Genomic DNA, 21178 nt, shown 5'->3' on the forward strand with positions numbered 1-21178 from the left:
AAAACACCTCTATAACACTCTCCTTCAAGACCTTATCAATTCTAACCAAAGTTTTCTTGATTCCACAGTGAAAATGTGAATGAGAATAAAAAGCAACCCAGGTCAATTATTTCAATTTCAAAGAGAAAAGGTAACTATTAACATACGTGTCTTTATTTTCTTTCCCAAAATTGTTTAAATATAATCTGGGGCCTCATGTTTCTTTACAGTCATTCAATAATTTGATGGGTTTTTTTTTTACAGCTCCCAGATACATGAATATCTCCAACACCCCCAACACCTCCAGCACCATCACTGGCTTCATCCTCCTGGGCTTCCCTTGCTCCAGGGAGGAGCAGATCCTCCTCTTTGTGCTCTTCTCTGTTGCCTACCTCCTGACCCTCATGGGCAACGTGTCCATCATCTGTGCTGTGCGCTGGGATCAGAGACTCCACACCCCCATGTACATCTTGCTCGCCAACTTCTCCTTCCTAGAGATCTGGTATGTCACCTCCACTGTCCCCAACATGTTAGCCAACTTCCTCTCTGACACCAAGGTCATCTCCTTCTCTGGGTGCTTTCTCCAGTTCTACTTTTTCTTCTCCTTGGGTTCTACAGAATGCTTTTTCTTGGCTATTATGGCATTTGATCGGTACCTTGCCATCTGCCAACCTCTACACTATCCAACCATTATGACTGGACGTCTCTGCACCAATCTTGTGGTAAGCTGCTGGGTATTTGGTTTCCTCTGGTTCTTGATTCCCATCATCATCATCTCACAAATGTCCTTCTGTGGATCCAGGATTATTGACCACTTCCTCTGTGATCCAGGTCCTCTTCTAACACTCACCTGCAAAAAAGTTCCTGTGGTAGAGACTATCTTCTCCACTTTAAGTCCTCTGCCCCTCGTTATTCCCTTTCTCTTCATCATGGGATCCTATGCTCTGGTCCTAAGAGCAGTGTTGAAAGTCCCTTCAGCCGCTGGGAAAAGAAAGGCTTTCTCCACCTGTGGGTCTCATCTGGCCGTGGTTTCACTGTTCTATGGCTCAGTACTGGTCATGTATGGGAGCCCAACATCTGAGCATGAAGCTGGAACACAGAAGATTGTGACTCTGTTTTATTCTGTTGTGACCCCACTCCTTAATCCGGTGATATACAGTCTTAGGAACAAAGATATGAAAAATGCCCTGCAGAAATTTCTGGAAATATAAAAAGTGTTCATCAAAAAGGCTCTTGGGAAATTACAGCCCAATATTATATTTAACTTACTTACAAACATTTACAAAAATTGTATTTAACTTATTTTCAGGTAAAAAAAAAACTAGTTTTAAAAAAAATTTGAGTATATTTGACACAATATTACATTAATTTCAGGCATATAACTTAGCAGATTGACAAGCTTATACACTATGCTATGTTCACAAGTATAGCTACCATCTGTCTCATTAAATGACTGTTACTATATCATTGATTGTATTCCTTATGCTCTGCTTTTTATTCCTGTGATTTACTCATTCTGTTACTGGAAGTCTGTATCTTTCTCTCTTCTTCACCCATCTTTCCCAACCCCCATCCCCCTCCACCCCTGCAACCATCAGTTTGTTCTCTGTATTTATAAGTCTAATTCTGCTTTATGTTTGCTTGTTAATTTTTAAAATACCATTTTTGAGTGGAATTATATGGTATTTGTCTTTCTCTGACTTATTTCAGTTAGCAAAAAAACCTCCAGGTCCATCCATGTTGAATCAAATGACAAGATCTCATCCTTTTTTGTGGTTGTGTAATATTCCATTGTGAATATTTTCCTTATCCATTCATCTATTGATTTACACTTAGGTTACTCCCATGTCTTAGTTGTTGTAAATAATGGTGCAATAAACAGGGATGTGTATATCAAGTTAGTGTTTTTGTTTTCCCTGGTTAAATATCCAGTAGTGGAATTACTGGATCATATGGTACTTCTATTTTTAATTTTTTGAGGAACCTCCATATTGTTTTCCACAGTCGCTGCACAAATTTACATTCCCACCAACAGTGCACAAGGGTTCTTTTTTCTCCATTTCCTCAGCCAATACTTGTTTCTTGTGTTTTTTATTTTAGCCATTCTGAAGGTGTGAGGTGATATATATCATTATGGTTTTGATTTACATTTCCCCGATGATTAGTGATGTTTAACATCAAAAAAAAAACTAGTTTATTCCAGTAATTGTTCATCCTAGTATTAACCAAAATCCTCAAGCACTTGTAAGCATGTGTCTGTTGCTTACTGCTTCACTTGGTTCTTAATTTATCCTGTTTCTTAGCATGCAGGTTTTTTTAATTGAATGCTGAACATTATACTTCAAAAACTGTGAAGACAATGGGTACAGTAAATCCACAAAAGTTAAGTTTTCTTGTAGCAGTAGAGAAAGTAGAGGCAGATCACTTTGATCTCATTTAAAGACTATATTTAAGTGCAAAAATAGCCTAGGCCAGTTTTGCCTTTATTCCCGGAATTGACTCTTACTCCATGAACAGAGCCTGAGTCTCATCTGCAAGCCTGGACCCCTCCACTTTAGTGGGCCCTGGTTTCCTATTTCTGTATTCCTTGAACCCCATGCTCCTGAAACTTCTGCTCAGCTCTTTAGACTCCCAGTTTTGCTTTCTGCTAGATTTCTTGAAAACCGATTTGCATGTTAATGGCTTAGAAATTAAAGGAAAAAATGTCTTGAAGGGATACTGCATCATATGTTGAGTCTCACTTCTCTGTGGTCCTCCTCTCTCCAGGATTTGTTTCTCAAACTCCAGTTTCTTTAGCAGCCACAAACATCAAATCCTTTATCTTCTCAGTTCAGTGAAACTACTGCTTTCTGCTGAGACTTTATTCTTCCTTCCCCTCATTCTTTCCCACATCTCTCCATTTCCCCATAGTACCCCCATCCAGTGAATTGTCGAACATACTCAAGAGAAAGCACCCAAGGTGAATGTGGAACTCATTTCCTTGTCTTTCCCTTCTTGGAACTGTAGCCCCTGAATTCTTGCCTGTGTTGACTGCTCTTCAGTACCTTCAAATGATTGTGTTAGGTATTCTGCCCAGATTGTATGGTTACTTTTGGTGGCAAGGTTAGTTTAATACAAGATGCTAGTCATGACCATAACCGGAAATGCTTTTCTATTGCTTCTATTACACCTAAATTCTACACTGTCTCACTTCCTTCACTTTCCAAAAATGATCTTGTAACAAAATCATGCAAAAACTCAGAGGCAAATCAGAGATGAGTGGATATAGGGACTGGATAAACACAAGTCTGGGATACAGACCTGCTTTTCTTTTCATTGCAAGCAGCTGCAGATTCCCAAAGAGAAGCAGGTGAAGGAGGGAGATCTCTGCTTACAGTAAAATAAGAGGTAAAAGCAGAACAACAGAGAACAGATTTAAGCTTTTTTTTTTCTGTATAGGAGGTGCTCAGGGATTGTACATCAGTAAAAGTGTTTATTCAGGAATTGTATTAGTCACTTGCACTAGTTCCCCTTGAACTCCCTCCTAGGTCCTAAATGAAAGGTAATCTTAATATTGAAATGTCTTCACCAATTCAACAACCTGATCCGCATAAGAAGAAAATGATGGTTAGGAATCAGGAGTGATGTGCTAAGGATAATAACTTTAATGGTAAAAAACAAAAATTTCCTATCGACCACCCTTTTCATTAACCCAAGTTGCTTTTTTGTTACCAACTCATCCTATATTTCTATCTTGAAGACTTTTCAATTATTTGCCCATCAATAATTTAGGATGTCTCAATTATTTGTCAAACACTGTTTCCTTGATGTACATAAAGGTCTATTAACAGTAAGTGAACAGAACAATATCCCAGTAGGAAAATAAGCAAAAGGATATAAACAACATACAGAAAATATCCTTAAACATATGGTAAGAGCACAAATTCATTCATAAAAAAGATAAAGGCAGAATAAGCCTATTTCATTTTTAACCCATCAGAGTGACAAAGACCAAGCAGTTTGATAACCATTGTATGGTTGAGGATGGAAACTTCTCTGACACTTGCTGGTAAAGTATAAATTTTACAAACTCTATACAGGACAATTAGACAACTTTGATCAAAATTTAGAATATAGACACCCTGTAACCCATAAACCCAACTTCTAAGTTACTCAGTCTACACATATTCTCACATATGTGGGAAATGATGAAAGTATAAGAATATTCATTGCATTATTGCTATAACAGTATATTATATTGCAAAATGTTGAGAAAAATGTCAATTCCAATTAATAGAAGACTAGTTAAATAAACTATAGTTCAGTCATACTACCTTAAATCTTATATGTAATGTTATATAGTATCTCCAAGATATGTTGTGTTTTGGCGCTTATTTATTATTATTATTGAAGTATAGTTGACATCCAAGATATATTGTTGAGTGAAGAAAGCGAGGTGAGTAGCTGAGAGTAACTACCTTTCATGTAAATGTATAGACTATCTCCTGAAGGAGATCTAGAGACTGATAACAGTGGTTGCTTTAAATGACAAGACTTTGGTGTCTGAGGAACAAGAGACAAAGGAGCGGTTTTCTTCATACCCCCTTTTGAACTCTTTACATTCTTTGTTTTATGGCTGCATTATTTATTTAAAAATAAATGATACAATTGTTTTTAGACAAAGAATAACTTCCTGGATTAATTTCCTTTTTAAGTTTATTATATTTATTTACTTGAGGCGGGGTGGGGGGTAGAGACAGGGAGAGAGAGAAAGAGAATATCAATCAGACTCCACATGGTCAAACTCACAAACCTTGACCCGAGCTGAAATCAAGAGTCGGAGGCTTAACCCACTGAGCTGCCCAGGTACCCCTAGAGCAGCTTTCTGATAATTAGATCTAAAAAATCATTCCCACCCACCCCCTCCCCCAACAATTCTAGGATTCCTTAGGAGCCTATTCACTTATAGAAAATTTGAAGTAGTGTCCAAAGAACATCTTAACATTTTTTTACTCAGAATTTTTGGTACTTCAGAGAAAATAAGAGACATGTCTTTTTCCTGTTAGGGTTTCTACAAATATACTGTGACAAACTGTAACTACCTTATAACATTTATATTTAGACATCGTCTTTTTCATTGTTCAACTATATATTCTTGTTTTTGTTGTTGAGCACCTACAATCCAAGACACTGAGCCTGGAAATAAATTTGATCCAGAAGTATATAAGAGACATTTTCTTCCCTCAAAGGGCTCACAGTCTCGTGATACAGAGGCATAAAAATATTGCAAGTGTTTTCTTTTTTATTAAATGGTACACATGCAATGAGAGGGGAAGAACCAAATGCTATGAAAGGTCGTGATAAGTAGCAGGTGTGTAAGCATGGATCTGTGTCATGTGAAAGAAGTTTAAGCATAGCTAATCATAGGGCATTGTCTTTTTGTAAGTACACCTCAGCCTACAAAATAAAAGAGCTTTAATAAAAAGCATCTTTGCTGGTAAAGAAGAAGATAAACTGTCACTATTTGCAGATGACATGATACTATTTTTAGAAAGCCCTAAAGAATCTACAAAAAAACTATTAGAATAAATTAAATCAGTAAATTTTCAGGACACAAAATTAATTCTGAGAAATCAATTGTGTTTCTATACATTAATAAGTGTCGACAGAAAAATTAAGGAAACAATCCCAATTATTACAGCTGCACCAAAAAGAATAAGATACCTAGGAATAAACATCACTAAGGAGGTGAAAGACCTGTACTCTGAACATTATAAAACATTCATGAAAGATATTGAAGATGACAAACAAATTGAAAGATATTCCATGCTCATGTTTTTGAAGAAGTAATACTGCTAAAATTTCCATACAACCCAAAGCAATCTATGGATTCAATCCCTATTGAAATACCAACAGCATTTTTCATAGAACTAGAACAAATGATTTTAAAGTTTGTATGGAACCACAAAAGACTCCAAATAGCCAAAGCAATCCTAATAAAGAATAACAAAGCTGGAGGTATCACAATTCTAGATTTTGAAATATACCACAAAGCTATAGTAATTGAAACGGTATGGTACTGGCACAAAAACAGACTGTGGAAAACAGTATGGAGTTTCCTCAAAAAATTAATAACAGAAATACTATATAATCTAATAATTCCAGTACTGGGTATTTACTCCAAAAAACAAAAATACTAATTCAAAAGAAACATTCATGCTTAATGTTAATTGAAGCATTATTTACAATAGCCAAGATATGGAAGCAACCTAAGCATCCATCAGTAAATGAATAGATCAAGAAGACATGGTATATACATACAATGGAATATTACTCACCCATAAAAAAACGAGATATTGCCATTTGTGACAATGGATGGACCTAAAGGTCCATTATTATACTATGTGAAATAAGTCAGACAAAGAAAGGCAAGTATGATATGATTTCACTTCTGTGTGGGATCTAAAAAACAAAACAAATGAATAAACGAAGAAAAAGCAGAATCAGACCTATAAATACAGAGAACAAACTGATGGTTGACAGAAGGGAGAGGGGTAGAGGGGTGGGCAAAATCTGTGAAGGGGAATGGGAGATATAGGCTTCCAGTTACGGAATGAATAAGTCATGAGAATAAAAGGCACAGAAAAGGGAATATAGTCAAGGTATTGTAATAGCATTGAATGGTGACAAGTGGTAGCTACACTTTTGGTGAGCATAGCATAACATATTATTGACAAGCACCGAGTAATGTATAGAATTGTTAAATCACCACATTATACACCTAACATCAATATAACACTGTATGTTGACTATACTAGAATTAAATTTTTTTAAATAAAGTTGTTGAACCACTATGTTGTACCTGAAACCAATATAACATTGAGTGTCAACTATACTCAAATTTTAAAATAAATAAATAATTTTTAATTTTTTTAGAGCAAGAATATAAGTACTTAGAAAATCTTCTATAAGCCACTATATAACTAACTACTCTGAGAGATTAATGAGCTCCCCAAAACAAAATGGCTATAAAATGCAATGTAAATTAAAGCCCAAATTGAAATATTATTTTAAAAATTTTAGTAAACACAAATTTTCATTATAGAAAGATGGTTACTTCAATCTACCATCCTGATAAGAATAAAGAAAAACACTGATTTTTTTTTTAAGTAATCTCTATGCCCAACGTGGGCTTGAACTCATGACCATGAGATCAAGAATCACATGCTCTACTGACTGAGCCAGCCAGGTGCCCCTCAAAAATACTGCATTAAAAAAAAATAAAACTTGAAAATACTGACAATATGAAGAGTCAATAGGAAACTCCTAAGTCAAAAAATTTTTTGGAAGTCTGAATGGTAAGCACTGGTCACGTTCAGAATGCACTTGCCCATAGATAAAATCATGATGCTTCATGGCAGTGCCTGGCTGCAGAGATGGAGATAGGAACCTAGGGCTCACATGAAGCTGGAACCCGTAGTGGTCTTCATCCTCAAGTAATTACGGACCAGAACTAAACCTGACACCATTCAAAAGGAAAATCAAAAATCAGCCATCCCTGGAAGTTTATGGCCATGGTTCAGCTGTTGCTTGGATTTGGACTTCACATACGATTTTCTCCAATTTCCCCAACATATTGCCAGCAGCTGTGGGAGAGTGGAATGGGAAGTTATTGTTTAGTGGGCATAGAGCTTCAGTTTGGGATAATGAAAAAGTTCTGGAGATGGATGTTGGTGGTGGTTGCATTACAATGGGAATGTGTGTAATGCCTCAAGACCATACACTTTAAAATGGTTAAAATGGTTATTTTTATGTTATATATATTTTACCACAATAAAAAATATTATAAAACCATCAAAAAGAGGTAATAGAGGAAAATGACATAAAAATACACGAATAATATGAAAGAAGGCAAGAAAGAAGAAACAAAGAACAGATAAGACAGAAAACAGTCTTGGGACACCTGGATGGCTTGGTCGGTTGAGTGTTTGACTTGATTTGGGCTCAGGTCATGATCCCAGAGTCATGGGATTGAGCCCCAGAATCAAGCTCCATATTGAGCATGGAGACTGCTTAGGATTCTCTCCCTCTCTCCTTCTCTCTCTCTCTCCCTCCCTCTGCCCCTCTCCCCTGCTCACATTTTCTCTAAAATGAAAATTAAAATAAAATAAATAAAATAAAATAGTCTATCAGTAACTAAGGACTGGAAGCAAAAATTTGCAGATGTCAAGTATGTAAAGAAAATACTCTCCCAAAATATAAATAATGTATGTTGTGAACATTTTCTATATTTCACAGTGAAAAAGACTTCTGAAAACAAAAAGAAATTCTCTAGAAATCCACATATAGACACCTCACCATTGCCTTTTAGACATTATTCCTACCTTCACTCTAGGGGCCAATTTAACCCAAACTGTATGAAAACTATGGATAAAGAAAGGATGCTACACCAAGGGGTCTTGTGGGAGTCATAAACCATCCCAAGGGGAGACTGAAAACTTCATAATAATCTCTATGATGAAACTTTAATTGTACCCTTGAGAGTCTCAATAATACATCCTATGCATTTATTTATCTGTACCCCTTCTCAAAATCTCCTCATGAAGTTTATATCTTACTTTGTTCAGCTATTCTAAAACAAAAGTAACCAATATATAAAATTCACCTATTGAATTTCCTCTGCTGAGTGAGACAAATGAAAGATCCAGGTGCTTGGGAGTGATTGAGGTCTCTCATACAGCTCTTGATGAAAATATTGATATGTCAATGGAGGTCCACACCTCAAGGATAGATTGTAGGGCTGTACTTCTTTCCACTGGCTATCCTATTGCCCAACAGAAGTACCCTAATGCTATAACTGTTTCTTTGGAGCACTTCAGGAAGGGAAGAAAGGGAGTGTCAGAAGTTAATTTTCAGGATTCTCAAGGTCAGGCTCCCCCATTTTGATTCCACATAAAGGAAAGAGAGGAATCAATAAGAAGATATCAACTCAGAGTTCACTCCCAGCTTTCTCCACACTTAGACCTATCATGAAGGGTAAGTAACTTTTCTGTCTAGGCATCATTGCACTTTTTCTAAGACATCCATAAGTGGAATTCTAGCTCCAGTAAAATCCCATTTTAAAATTAATACATTTTGGCAAACTTGGGTGGGTTTCATGCCTCTGGATATGTGATTTCATCCACAATATCTCCCATAACATAATAATAAGTTATGTTACATGAACTATTGACTCCAGTGCCAAGCTACTCAGATCTCCCTCAGCTTAACAATCCCTGAAATTTTCTTGCCTAATGATTCATAAAAGAATGCCTCATTATTCAGAAATTTGATAAATTACATAATTTTGTTTTAGAAACTGTTCAACGTTGTACTCAATAACTCATTTTCTACAATGCCCTCAATTAAATATAACTTATTCCCAGTTAGTCTTATGCACATCACAGGTAATATAATGCCCTTCCTTTAACCATTTTTCTACATCTTGAATTGTTAACACTACTATCTTTTAATGTCTTCTTCTTTTATATCAGAAGCTCTATGTCTTTAAGTACCAGAATATATAAGAAAGTTAATAAAATAAAAAACCTGAGCAACCAAAGAGAGCTACCCATAGCTCTGCTATGTGATGCACTGGAACCTACTGACTTTTTAACCAGTTTTTTAGGTTTATTTAATATTGGTTTTCATTTGGGTTTTTAAATGGTTATGTTAAAAAAATTATCCTAGTTACTTGGTAATCATAGTTGTTGGTAATATTATTATACTAGTATATTCCAGGAACTGTACTAGGCATACATGGTCAACAGTATTTTCACAAAAGTTCTGAAAAATAGGTGCTGCCTCACTTAAGAGCATACAGTACGTCATATGGTTTTTGATCCCAAATCAATCTAGATGTTATCATTTATTTTCCTCTAACTACAGTTATATAAGAGGACCACTGAGTTATGTATTACTGGACTGAGCCAATCAGTTGTGAGCCTGATCCAGCTATGGTATGTCACCACATAGCTATTGTCAGAGTGGGTGACCTCGTCCTCACCAAAGCAGCCACTTTCCTCCTAAAAATACATTCCTAGTCCATCAGAGAGGCCCATTTTTTCTTTCTAGGTTATATGTACAGCAGCTCCACTCCACTACTGGATCATCCAAAGAAAGCACTTACATTGATCTATGCGCCCAAGACAGATTTGAAAAACATTTGGTAGGGAAAATCAACAGGATCTGGTGATTGACAGCCTATGAGAAGTGACAGAATTAGAAAGTGCCTGGAATGATTCTCAAGTTTTTCGCTTTAGCAAATGCCAAGAGTGGAGCCATTCACCAAGAAATGTACAAAAGGGACAGGAAACTCTTAGAAAGAAACAGATGAAATAAGAGGTATTAAGCAGAATGGTGATTATAGATTTGAAGATATAAAAAAGGGTAAATAACTAAGGAGGCTTATATTTAGAATGAACACTCAAACATGACAGAGATATGAGGCCAGAAAGGATTAATGGGCCACTGGTTTAAACATGACCTTGCTACAAGTCACATAAGACTCTGTCCAATGATGTTCAGATTGCACACTCAGTGATAGCCCATAAATTCAGTAGATGAGCTTTTTTGTGATAGGATTGGCAAGACCAAAATTTACCCAACCACTAATTCACTCAATAAATGCCTACTATGCACCAGAAACTCAATCAACTGAGAATATAAAGATAAATTAACATCATTACTTAATTATAAAAGTTGTCAAGCTAGAGGGAAACATAAATACATGATTTAGCCATTATGCACATGCTCTAGTAGAGACATCCATAACATGCTATAGAAATATTAAGCAGGAATTTATCTTATAGGTAAAGACAGAGAAACTCAAATATCATATGATCTCACTTCTATGCAGAATCTAAAAAACAGAATGAATAAACAAACAAAAAGCAGAATCAGACCTATAAATGCAGAGAACAAATTCATGGCTATTAGAGGGGAGGGAGGTGGAGAGATAGGGCAAATAAGCGAAGGGGAATGGAAGATACAGTATTCCAGTTAAGGAATAAGTCATGGGAATAAAAGTTACAGCACAGGCAATATAGTCAATGGTATTGCAACAGCATTGTACAGTGACACATGATAGCTACACTTGTGGTGAGCATAGCTTAACATATAAAGTTGGTGAATCACTATACTATACACCTGAAATTAATGTAACATTGTTGCACTCAAAGAAAAAATTATTTTTGTTTTTAAATAGTTTTGGGGTGCCTGTGTGGCTCAGTAGGTTGAGCGTGTGATTCTTGATCTTGGCTCAGGTCATGATCTCATGGTTCATGAGTTTGAACCCTGCGTTGGGCTGTGCACTAACAGTGCGGAGCCTGCTTGGATTTTCTCCTTCTCCCTCTCTGCTCCTCCCCTGCTCATGCTTTCCCTCAAAATAAATAAACTTAAATAATAAATAAATAAATAAATAAGTTCTGACTTGATGACTTTAGTAAATATCAAAAAGATATCTAGAAATCTTCATCATCAAAAACTAGGATGTAATAAATTGATTAGTCTATTAATTTTTTAATCATTATAAGTTCACTTTATGGGTCAAGTATCTTAAGATATGTGTTTAAGAATATTAATAAAGTGCTTATTATAATATAAAACATTGATCATCTAAATCTATCACAAAGGAGTTAATTAAATCTATGGAAGACAATGTAGCCATTGAACTGATGATATAGAGCTATAATATATATTTTTAAATTTCAATTGTAGTTGGAGTATATATTAGTTTCAGGTGTACAACATAGTGATTTGACAATTACCTACATTACAAAATGCTTACCACCATATGGGGCCCCTGGGTGTCTCAGTTGGTTAAGTGTCTGACTTTGGCTCAGGTCATGATCTCACAGTTCATGGGTTCAAGCCCTCCATCAGGCTCTGTGCTGACAGCTCAGAGCCTAGAGCCTGCCTCAGATTCTGTGTCTCCCTCTCGCTCTCTGCCCCTCCCCCACTCACACTCTGTCTCTCTCTCTCTCTCTCTCTCAAAAATAAACATTAAAAAAAATTTTTTTAATGCTCATCACCATAAAAATAGTTACTGTCTGGCACCATACAATGTTATTACAATATTATTGACTACATTCCCTATGCTGTACTTTTCACCCTGTGAAAAGTCATTTTATAACTGGAAATTTGTGCCTCTTAATTCTCTTATTTCCCCTACTCCCCCAAGCCCCTCCACACTGGCAACCATCAGTTTGTTGTCTATATTTATGAGTCTGTTTCTATATTTTTGTTGTTCATTTTGGTTTTAGATTCCACATACAAGTGAAATCATATGGTGTTTGTCTTACTCTGTATGACTTACTTCACTTAGCATAATACCCTCTAGGTTCATCCATGTTGTCTCAAATGGCAAGGTTTTAATTTTTTTATGGCTGAGTAATATTCCACTGTGTATATAAACCACATCTTTTTTATCCATTCATCTACTGATGGACACTTAGGTTGCCTTCATATATTGGCTGTTATAAATAATGATGCAATAAATATAGGCATGCATATACCTTTTCAAATTAATGTTTCCATTGTCTTAAGGTAAATACCCAGAAGTGGAATTACTGGATCATATGGAGTAGAGCTTTATTTTTAAAATGGAAAAAATACTAAAGTATATTAAGTCTTAAAAACATGCTATAAACATCCTATTTTGAAAAATCCCATTTTAATTTTTAAAGAAAAGAAGTATGCAATTCTTCAAAGAGTTAAAATTTGCTTATTCTAAGAAGTGGGATTGTTTTGGGGGTTTTTTGGTTTGTTTCTATATTTTTCATGCTCTTAGTTATTAAAAAATAAGAGTTTTTCATTTTGAAAGTAAATTTTATTTGGGTAAGGTAAATGTATATAAATGTATTTATAGCATCTGTAGCATTAGTAAACTGAAATGACAATACATAAGCATTTTACATTGTTTGAAATGTATTGAATAACTTAATGTTTGAAAATATTCTTGCATTTGGAGAAATCTTATTTAATATTTTCACATAAGGTTTGTGTATAACCAAAATGGCAAAAAATATCATTTGTGTTCAGCAAGAAGAATTAATCTTTTGCAACATTTAGAGCTACGTTATGTTTGTTTGTCTATTTGACTTTTGATAATTAACCTTTCCCAGTTTGTGAAGATTCTGAGTTTCCTGCATGTGAGCAGGGGAGACTGCAATCAGTAATGTTGAAACTCATCATCTGTGATATGTAGACAGCATAAGAATGAATCCTTCCAAGTAGCTGAACCATATATTTTGAAATAAATACTTACTTTACTTTAACAAATACGTTACTTTAATGAGAGATTTATGGTAAATTATTCAAAACACTGCACTTGTTTAAAATAGTGAAGATTCAATTGACTAATTAGGGGAGGGGTTTTTTTTATGCTTTCTTAAAATTATTTTTCAAGAGAGAGAGAGACAGAGTGTGGGGTGGAGGGAGGGGCAGGGCAGAGAGAGCGAGAGAGAATCTGAAGCAGGCTCCAGGCTCTGAGATGGCAACATATAGCTCGTCGCAGGGCTCGAACCCATGGACAGGGAGACCATGACCCGAGCTGAAGTCTTCAAAAAAATATTACTATGACCCCTCCTCTTGGTTTTTATGCTAAAATTTATAATTCATTAATATGTTATAAGAGAAAATTATTCTGATGTGAAAAGCTCAGAAAGCATAATGGACATTCACAGCCCTCGGATATCTGAGATACCAAGTACTTTCTACTTAGTGAGAGATGTCAAAAAAGAAAAAAAAAAGTTATCACAGTCCTAATTCTTGGCTAAAAAATTAGCACAGACTAAAAGCTGTTCTATCAGCTTTTTTAACTATGGGTGGGGAAAAAATACAAACATTTTACTGCATTTAACAGTGGGTAATACTCCAAGTTTCCAAAATCTCAAAGGTAAGATAGTATTTTCCTTTCAAACCTAACCCCACTGATAATGAAAATTTAAATAATGTAAATCATTCCATTGTTATGAACCTAAGTTTATTGAAATTTGGGATAGTCAGAATTATTGATTGGTTACTTTTAAATAAGAGCTGACGAGTTAGTGGATGAGTTATTCCAAACTAATTGCCAAATAGCCAACACACACACCTTGCATAGGTTTCCTACCAGTTTTCCAGGAAACAAAATATCTTGTATAATGGTATTTTCTGTCTCCTCTGCAGCCCTGGAATTTATGAACAGTTCAGAGACAAGCACTGTGACTGAGTTTGTCCTCCTAGGCTTCCCTGGTTGTCAGGAGTTGCAAAGTTTCCTTTTCTCACTGTTCCTGGGGATCTATATATTTACCATAATGGGAAATGGGATTATTGTCTGTGCTGTGAGGTTGGACCAACGGCTCCATACCCCAATGTATATTCTCCTAGGCAATTTTGCTTTCCTTGAAATCTTGTACATTACCTCCACTGTGCCCAGTATGCTAGTCAATTTCCTCTCAGAAACAAAAACCATCTCTTTCGTTGGCTGTTTCCTCCAGTTATATTTTTTTACTTCCCTTGGTACAACTGAGGCATATTTCCTCTGCATCATGGCATATGATCGGTACCTCGCTATCTGCCACCCACTGCACTACTCAACCACCATGACCCAACAACTCTGCTATATCTTGATGTCTCTTTGCTGGGTATTGGGGTTCCTTAGTTACTCTGTCTCCACTATACAGCTCTCTCAATTGCCTTTCTGTGGACCCAACACCATTGACCACTTTATGTGTGACATGGACCCACTGATGGCTCTGTCCTGTGCTACAGCTCCAGTCATGGAGATCATCTTCTGTGTCCTGAACTCTCTCATCATCATCCTCACACTTCTGTATATTCTTGGCTCCTATACTCTTTTACTGATAGCTGTGTTAAAAGTGCCTTCAGCTGCTGGCCTACGGAAGGCCTTTTCCACCTGCGGATCACATCTGACAGTGGTATGCTTATTCTTTGGAGCCCTTTTGGCAACGTATGTGAGTCCCACAGCTGATAACCCAGCTGAAATTCAGAAGATTTTGACTTTGTTCTACTCCGTGGTGACTCCCTTCTTAAACCCTCTGATTTACAGTTTACGAAACAAGGACATGAAGGCTGCACTGAAGAAAATCCTGAGGATAGAATGAATGTAAACTAGTCTACATGAGACCAAGCAAACCAATGTCCAGACATAAAAAATTAATTAAGAACTTGATTTACTGTTGCCAGTTCTCCAATGCACACTTCAAAAAACATGTTTCTCAGTGAGAATGCTTTATTCTTCAACCAACCTGGTAGAGTTAAACAATAACTGATTCATTTACATTGCAAATGTAACAATATTTCCAACATGGATAACTCCAGTAGATAGTGGTATGAGGGCATCATACTGTGCTATTGTATACTGTGTAGCTTTGGTTATTTGGAGATGGTGGTGGAAGGTAGAACAAGGGCAATTATCCCAGGTGCACATCATTGCTGTATTCAAAACATTAAGACAGACCAATATTTTTTAAAGTGAATAAAGAATCTAATTTAAATGACTAATGGATACATACTTAAGGGATTTAATAACAATGCCTTCCTTATCCCTTGGGTCTGCATGGTTGAGAATCTTCCAGGTTAGGGATAGACTGAAAGTTTCATGCTTATATAAGAAATACGTGTCCTAACATCAGATAAAATTGTAATAATTCTTTCAAGAAAGAGTTTGTTAGTACTTATTGTGTTCTTGGCACTCTTTTAAGTACCAGAGATACACCATGACCAAAATGTTCAAAACCCGTATCCACATAGTTTACTTTCTAGTGGGGACAGACAATTTAAAAAATAAGTAAAATATATAGGATGTCAAAGCATGATAAGCACTTTGGAGAAAGTGGAATGAGGACAGGAAGTGTGGAAGAAGGAGCTGAAATTTTAACTAGGATGATCACCAGAGAAGGCCACATGAAGAAGGCAGTTTTTAAGCAAAATCTTGAGTAGATGAAGAAATGAGCCACACAGACAGCTGAGGCCAGAGCATTCCAGGCAGAGGGAAACAAGTTCTCTATAAGATCCCAAGGCAGAATTATGTTCAAGTAACAGCAAGGAGGTTGGTTTGGCTGAAGTAGAGAAATTAAGGGGGAAATTTTTGGAGATAAAGTCAAAGAGAATGATCAGAGGGCCAAATTGGGCAGGACCTTGTACACCATAGTAAGAACTTTTAATTCCATGTGAGATGGGAAGCCTTTGGAGATTTTTGAACAGAGGAGCAACATTACCCCATTTATATTATGAAAATGTTGTTGACAATAGACTAGAGAGAGGCATGGCCATTTTAAAGCTCTTATTTCCAGTTACATTAAAAAAAAAAAGTTTGTTTCTTTTCAAAGGAATTTGTATCTGTAATCTGTCCTTAAGGATACATAGTTGGGGATGGGGAAAAGCCAGGGAGCTCATTTGCTCAAAATGAATGGAAAGTTCTCCTAGATTCTAAAAAAGGACATTCTAACTCTGGAATGATGTTTTTGTGACAATCTTAAGAGATAATGTAGGGGAGAGCTTGGGGAGATGGCAGAATAAGAAGGCCCTGACCTCATCTCATCCCACACTTACAAGTAAATATCATAAATATCCAAGTCAATAAACCAGAGAGCAATCCAAAGACCGGCAGAACAAACTCCACAACTAAATATAGAGGAGCTGCACCTGAAAGATTATGAATGTTAGAAAGGCAGAGGAAGGATCCCTGTAGGAGGGAGGTAGCTGCACAAATGGAGAGGGCAGAGAAATGGGCCCTCATCTCAGGGAGCTCACACAGAGAAGATTAATCCCAGTAATGTTTAGCTTTGAAAACCAGAAGGGCTGAATTCTGTGAGTTTGTAAAACCAGTGGAACTTGAAGCCTGGAGCTTTAAAACTCAGCTGACTCAGCACTAGGTGATGTGCCACGCTTAATGAGACAGCAGCCTGCACAGAAAGACAACATAGAAAATGGCAGTTTACACAATGAGGGTCAGGGAGAGGGGGAAAATGGGAGACAAATATGTCCATACTGATTTAGGAGCATGTTGGGGGACTCCTTGGAAAATAAGGGAGCTGGCAGGTGGGCGGTGTGAAGAGGTGAACTGGGGGAGAGAGAAGCCCCACAGGGTAGGCAGCTGTTTTTGCAGAGACAGGATAGAGGAAGGGGGGGGGTGTGTGACACATCAAGTGAGTAGAGGAAAAGCACTCCCCCTGAAAGTAGCTGGAGAGAAAGAGAAAGAGTGGAAACACAAGGGACTGAACAAAAAAATCTGTTCCCCAAACCACTGACAGGTAGAAAAGAGAGGGTTTCAATACCATTAGGACTCTATAAACAGGGGATCACAGAGTCAGAAATTCTAGAGCTCAATACCTGGCATTGCTCTGGTGGGGATGAAGGGAGAATTCCCAGAAGCAGGCAGATAGGTCCAAGGGGTCCGTGGGCCACATGGGGAGAAGTGGTTCCCTGTTTGGAGAACAAACAGTGGCTCCACCCCCCAGGGGACTCCAGAGAACAGCCACATTTGCTAGTATTGGAACAAAGATGCCAGAGTGCGGTGAAACCTGGCGCCAGCTGTGTGTTGTGATTCGCCATAATCTCTGAACCTCTTCTGGCGCAAGCCAGCACCTGGTCACAATCTCTGAACCTCTGCCACAGTGCAATCCAATGGACGTTCTCTGGGGCAAGTCAGTACCCAGCCCTTGCTCAGCAAGACCCTCCCCCAGAGGGTTGGACCGGGTCCAAGCCACAGGGTTCTTAGAAGTGAGGGGTTTGGAAACACAGCCCCATCTGAGTTAAAATTTAGGAGGGAGGTGCTGCCTGTCAGGCTGATGTCTTGGACAGGGACAGTGTAGAAGCAGGAAGGGGGCAGAAGCCTAAGACAAAGGAGGGGTGCTTGATTGCAGGTCGGTGAGAGCGCAGAGTTCCTGTGCCAGAAATTAGGAAGCTGGGTGATTCCATATTCACCTCTCCCATGCATGGCATACTTGCACTTGCTGCCTACACTGATCCACCCCCAAATTGAGTCTAGACAAATACTTATATCTGTATTTGTTATATCTATATCTATACAAATATAGATCTACAAATATCTTATATCTATACAAATATCAGTATAAATAAATAATTTCTTTTTAATTTAAGTGCTTAGAAGTTTGGCACCAAGAATAAAGCAAGTATATTTGGGAAAAATCTCTCTCCCCACCAACACACACACTCTTTTCTCCCCTATTAACCTGTGCCACTCGCTGGTCTCCTCCACTTCATCCCCCAGGTAGATCAGTTCCTTAGAGGAAGGAATCTCCACCAAGAGGACAATTTTCCCTCCCTCTCTTGGATATTTATTCTGACCTCTGTGTCTATTTCAAACCACTGGGGGAAATATAAACAAATATAGAACCAGAGATACATAAACAGAGAACTAGATGCCTCCCAATGAACGTTCTGGGGAACTATGACTTCTGTTCAGGAGGGACATGTAAATTCTTAGTAATTACTGGCATGAAAAATACAGTTCATTTGGTTCAGAATACTAAAGGAAGGAAGTCTCTGGGGCCACAAATGCTGCTCTCCACCCATGAATGTTTTAGATTGTTAAATGAGGACACTCTTGTGGCTGGAGTTTCCCCTTGCGTCTTCCTCTTGGAGCCAGAAACACCATCAGGTATGTAAGGAAAATCTGCCTACATCAATGCTTCACTGCTCCTAGATACCACGGCTGTCAGATACTAAGAATGTGCTGATTCGTCTACAAGTCCATTCATTCTTTGCTCCTTTGTTCTTTGTAAGAACGTGTTAGGCCCTGCAGTTCTCTTCTCCCAACACATGGGGTAATAGATTCACGTGAAGGATTCACTGGTATCACAGAGTTCCACTATGCAACTCACTTAGGAAAAATGGGGCTCAGATGTCTTGGATATTTGGGGGGGGGGGAGGAATTAAATCTTCTTCAGTTACAATGTAGCCTGAGTCTTCTACCACTTTGTTTCTAATATTGGTCAGTAAATTTTGGTTGACAAATATCCTTTGGCAAGGGCAACTAAAATAGGATGTTATTTTTCAGAGTTGTTGGCAAGGGACAAGTGGAAAGTGGAAACTGAGAAAGTAATAGGCAGACTCTCTTGCCCTTTAGATTTACCAAATTTATCAAATTACCAAATTTATGGATTAATCTTAAAAATATAAATATTTAAAGGAAAAAGAACCCCTGCACTTATAATTTTTAAAATGCTCTTCTCTGGGCAAGCTACTTAAATTTCAAGCAAGTAGCTGGTGTTATGGAGGAGGAGCTGGTTTCCTTATCAGTTCATATAGAATGGATTGTCCATGTTCTTTGTTGTTCCTCTTCTCTCTGTTCATTTGTTGCATCACTTGAGGTGAACAGAAAGCTGAAGGAAGTGGATTTAAATTCACCCTTAGAGCTACTAACAGATGTGTTGTGAAGGTAAAGGAAGCAGAAATGGATGGATGCAGTGAGTTTCAAATTATTTGTGAAATTCATTTATCCCTCTTTTTCTGATCCTGTATTCCACAGATAACTAAAGTTTCAATGTAGCACAAATTTTAAAAGGTCCTGGACATCCTGAAGTCAGATGACCAGGAAGGAGTTAAGACTTATGAGTTTGGGTTCCAACTCAAAATCATGAACTGGAATTATATTTCTTTTCTTGGTGCCAAGAACTACCTGGCCTATGAATATAGTAAGTCAATTCATGTCTCATATCTCTATTTTCTCGTGAAGTAAAAAGTATCTCATTTATGTCAAAGAGTCAGCAATCATGCTACTACCCTCACTAGATAGATTTATCTAAGTTATTATGAACTGGAATAAATATTTTTTTCAGGCCCACGGCATATAATTAGATATGTGCTATGAAACACACAGTTCAAGACACTACAGAGGTAGGTGTAGGGACACTACAGAGGTAGGTGGCAGTCTTGATTGCTTTTATAAGTCATAAGTTCCGAAAGGGGAGGAATTTTATTCATCATGTTTACTATTGTACCCCAGAACTTAGTACGCTGCTAGGAATATAATCAATAGTGAATAAATGTTTGTTAAATGCCCAAATGAATAAGTAAATGGGTAATATGCTACAATTTAAATTTGACATTCAACTTTTTTTTTATAAGCCCAGTAACTATTTTCTGACCAAAAATGACAGCATGCGGTCTGGAAAACATAGGCATAGTTATGGAAAATATATGTGAAATTACAAATCTCCTGGAAATGTTTATACATATGGTCACAATTATAGTCCATTGAACTAACTTGCTTGGAAAAATTTAAATTTCCATAAAAATAATATTTATTACGCAGTCTTTTTCATCATTCTAAAACATTGTTAATCAATACAAATATCCAAAGTTACCTTGACAGTAAAACATTTACCCTCTGAGTTTGCTCCAGGTTTGATCAAATACTGAGAAGCAAGCTTCATGCTCTCTGAAGATTATATAAATGGCATAAGGATGCAATTTTGTGAGTATCTTAATAGTGGCATTAATAAATAATGTGGTTGGGGTGCCTGGGTGGCTCTGTCAGGTAAGCGTCCAAATCTTGATTTCAGCTCAGGTCATGATCTCATGGTTTTTGAGTCTGAGCCCTGCATCAGGCTCTGCACTGATAGTGCTTGGGATTCTCTCTCTCTCTCTCTCTCTCTCTCTCTCTCTCTCTTTCTCTCTCTCTCTCCCCCTCAAAATAAATAAATAAACAAATAAATAAATTGATCAATTATCCTATGTTGGTTGTCAATATATTACTAAATTTAAAATACTGGTGGTGGTTTACCCAGCCAAATATCTTGAATTTTAACAAGAAAACTTTAGGACATAGACATAAGCCTGGACAAATAGTTCTAGAAAGGTTGCTACCAATATCCAAGTTTATAGTCATATCTCGACTCCTAATTCATCCAATATGAGGAAGATTTTTCTGGTCTTGACATATCCTAAGGTAACCTTTCTATTTCTATTCATTATTCATTTAATTTAGGTAAAAGCAAGATGATGAACGGAAAGTTATGGTGCTTAGGGTTTAATTCATAGCAAAAAATGAAGAAACATGGTGTTATATACTAGAAAAATTTGGCATACCCAGCTGTAAGTTATCTCAAGAGCCTAGCCGTGATGTAGAATAGTGCAGCTTAGGGGAAAACAAGCCAGGATAAATGTTGGCATCCAAAAGAAAGTAATGTATAGGGGACATAACAGCTTC

The 21178-nt window shown here is 37.1% G+C and overlaps 2 protein-coding genes across 2 annotated transcripts; both read left to right on the forward strand.

Annotated features, from left to right (window-relative positions):
- Positions 1–224: 224 nt before the first annotated feature.
- LOC109255706 (olfactory receptor 11G2-like) lies at positions 225–1190 on the forward strand. Its single transcript, XM_019430493.1, has one exon. It carries the CDS (start codon positions 225–227, stop codon positions 1188–1190), a length of 966 nt encoding a protein of 321 aa, XP_019286038.1.
- Positions 1191–14141: 12951 nt separating this feature from the next.
- On the forward strand, positions 14142–16176 carry LOC109255641 (olfactory receptor 11H4-like). The gene is made up of 2 exons (XM_019430465.1): positions 14142–15090; positions 16088–16176. Exons 1-2 carry the CDS (start codon positions 14142–14144, stop codon positions 16174–16176), a joined length of 1038 nt encoding a protein of 345 aa, XP_019286010.1.
- The last annotated feature ends 5002 nt before the right edge of the window (positions 16177–21178 follow it).

Source organism: Panthera pardus, unplaced genomic scaffold (assembly GCF_024362965.1).
Source record: "Panthera pardus isolate Hobbes unplaced genomic scaffold, ASM2436296v1 HiC_scaffold_24, whole genome shotgun sequence".
Taxonomy (NCBI): domain Eukaryota; kingdom Metazoa; phylum Chordata; class Mammalia; order Carnivora; family Felidae; genus Panthera; species Panthera pardus.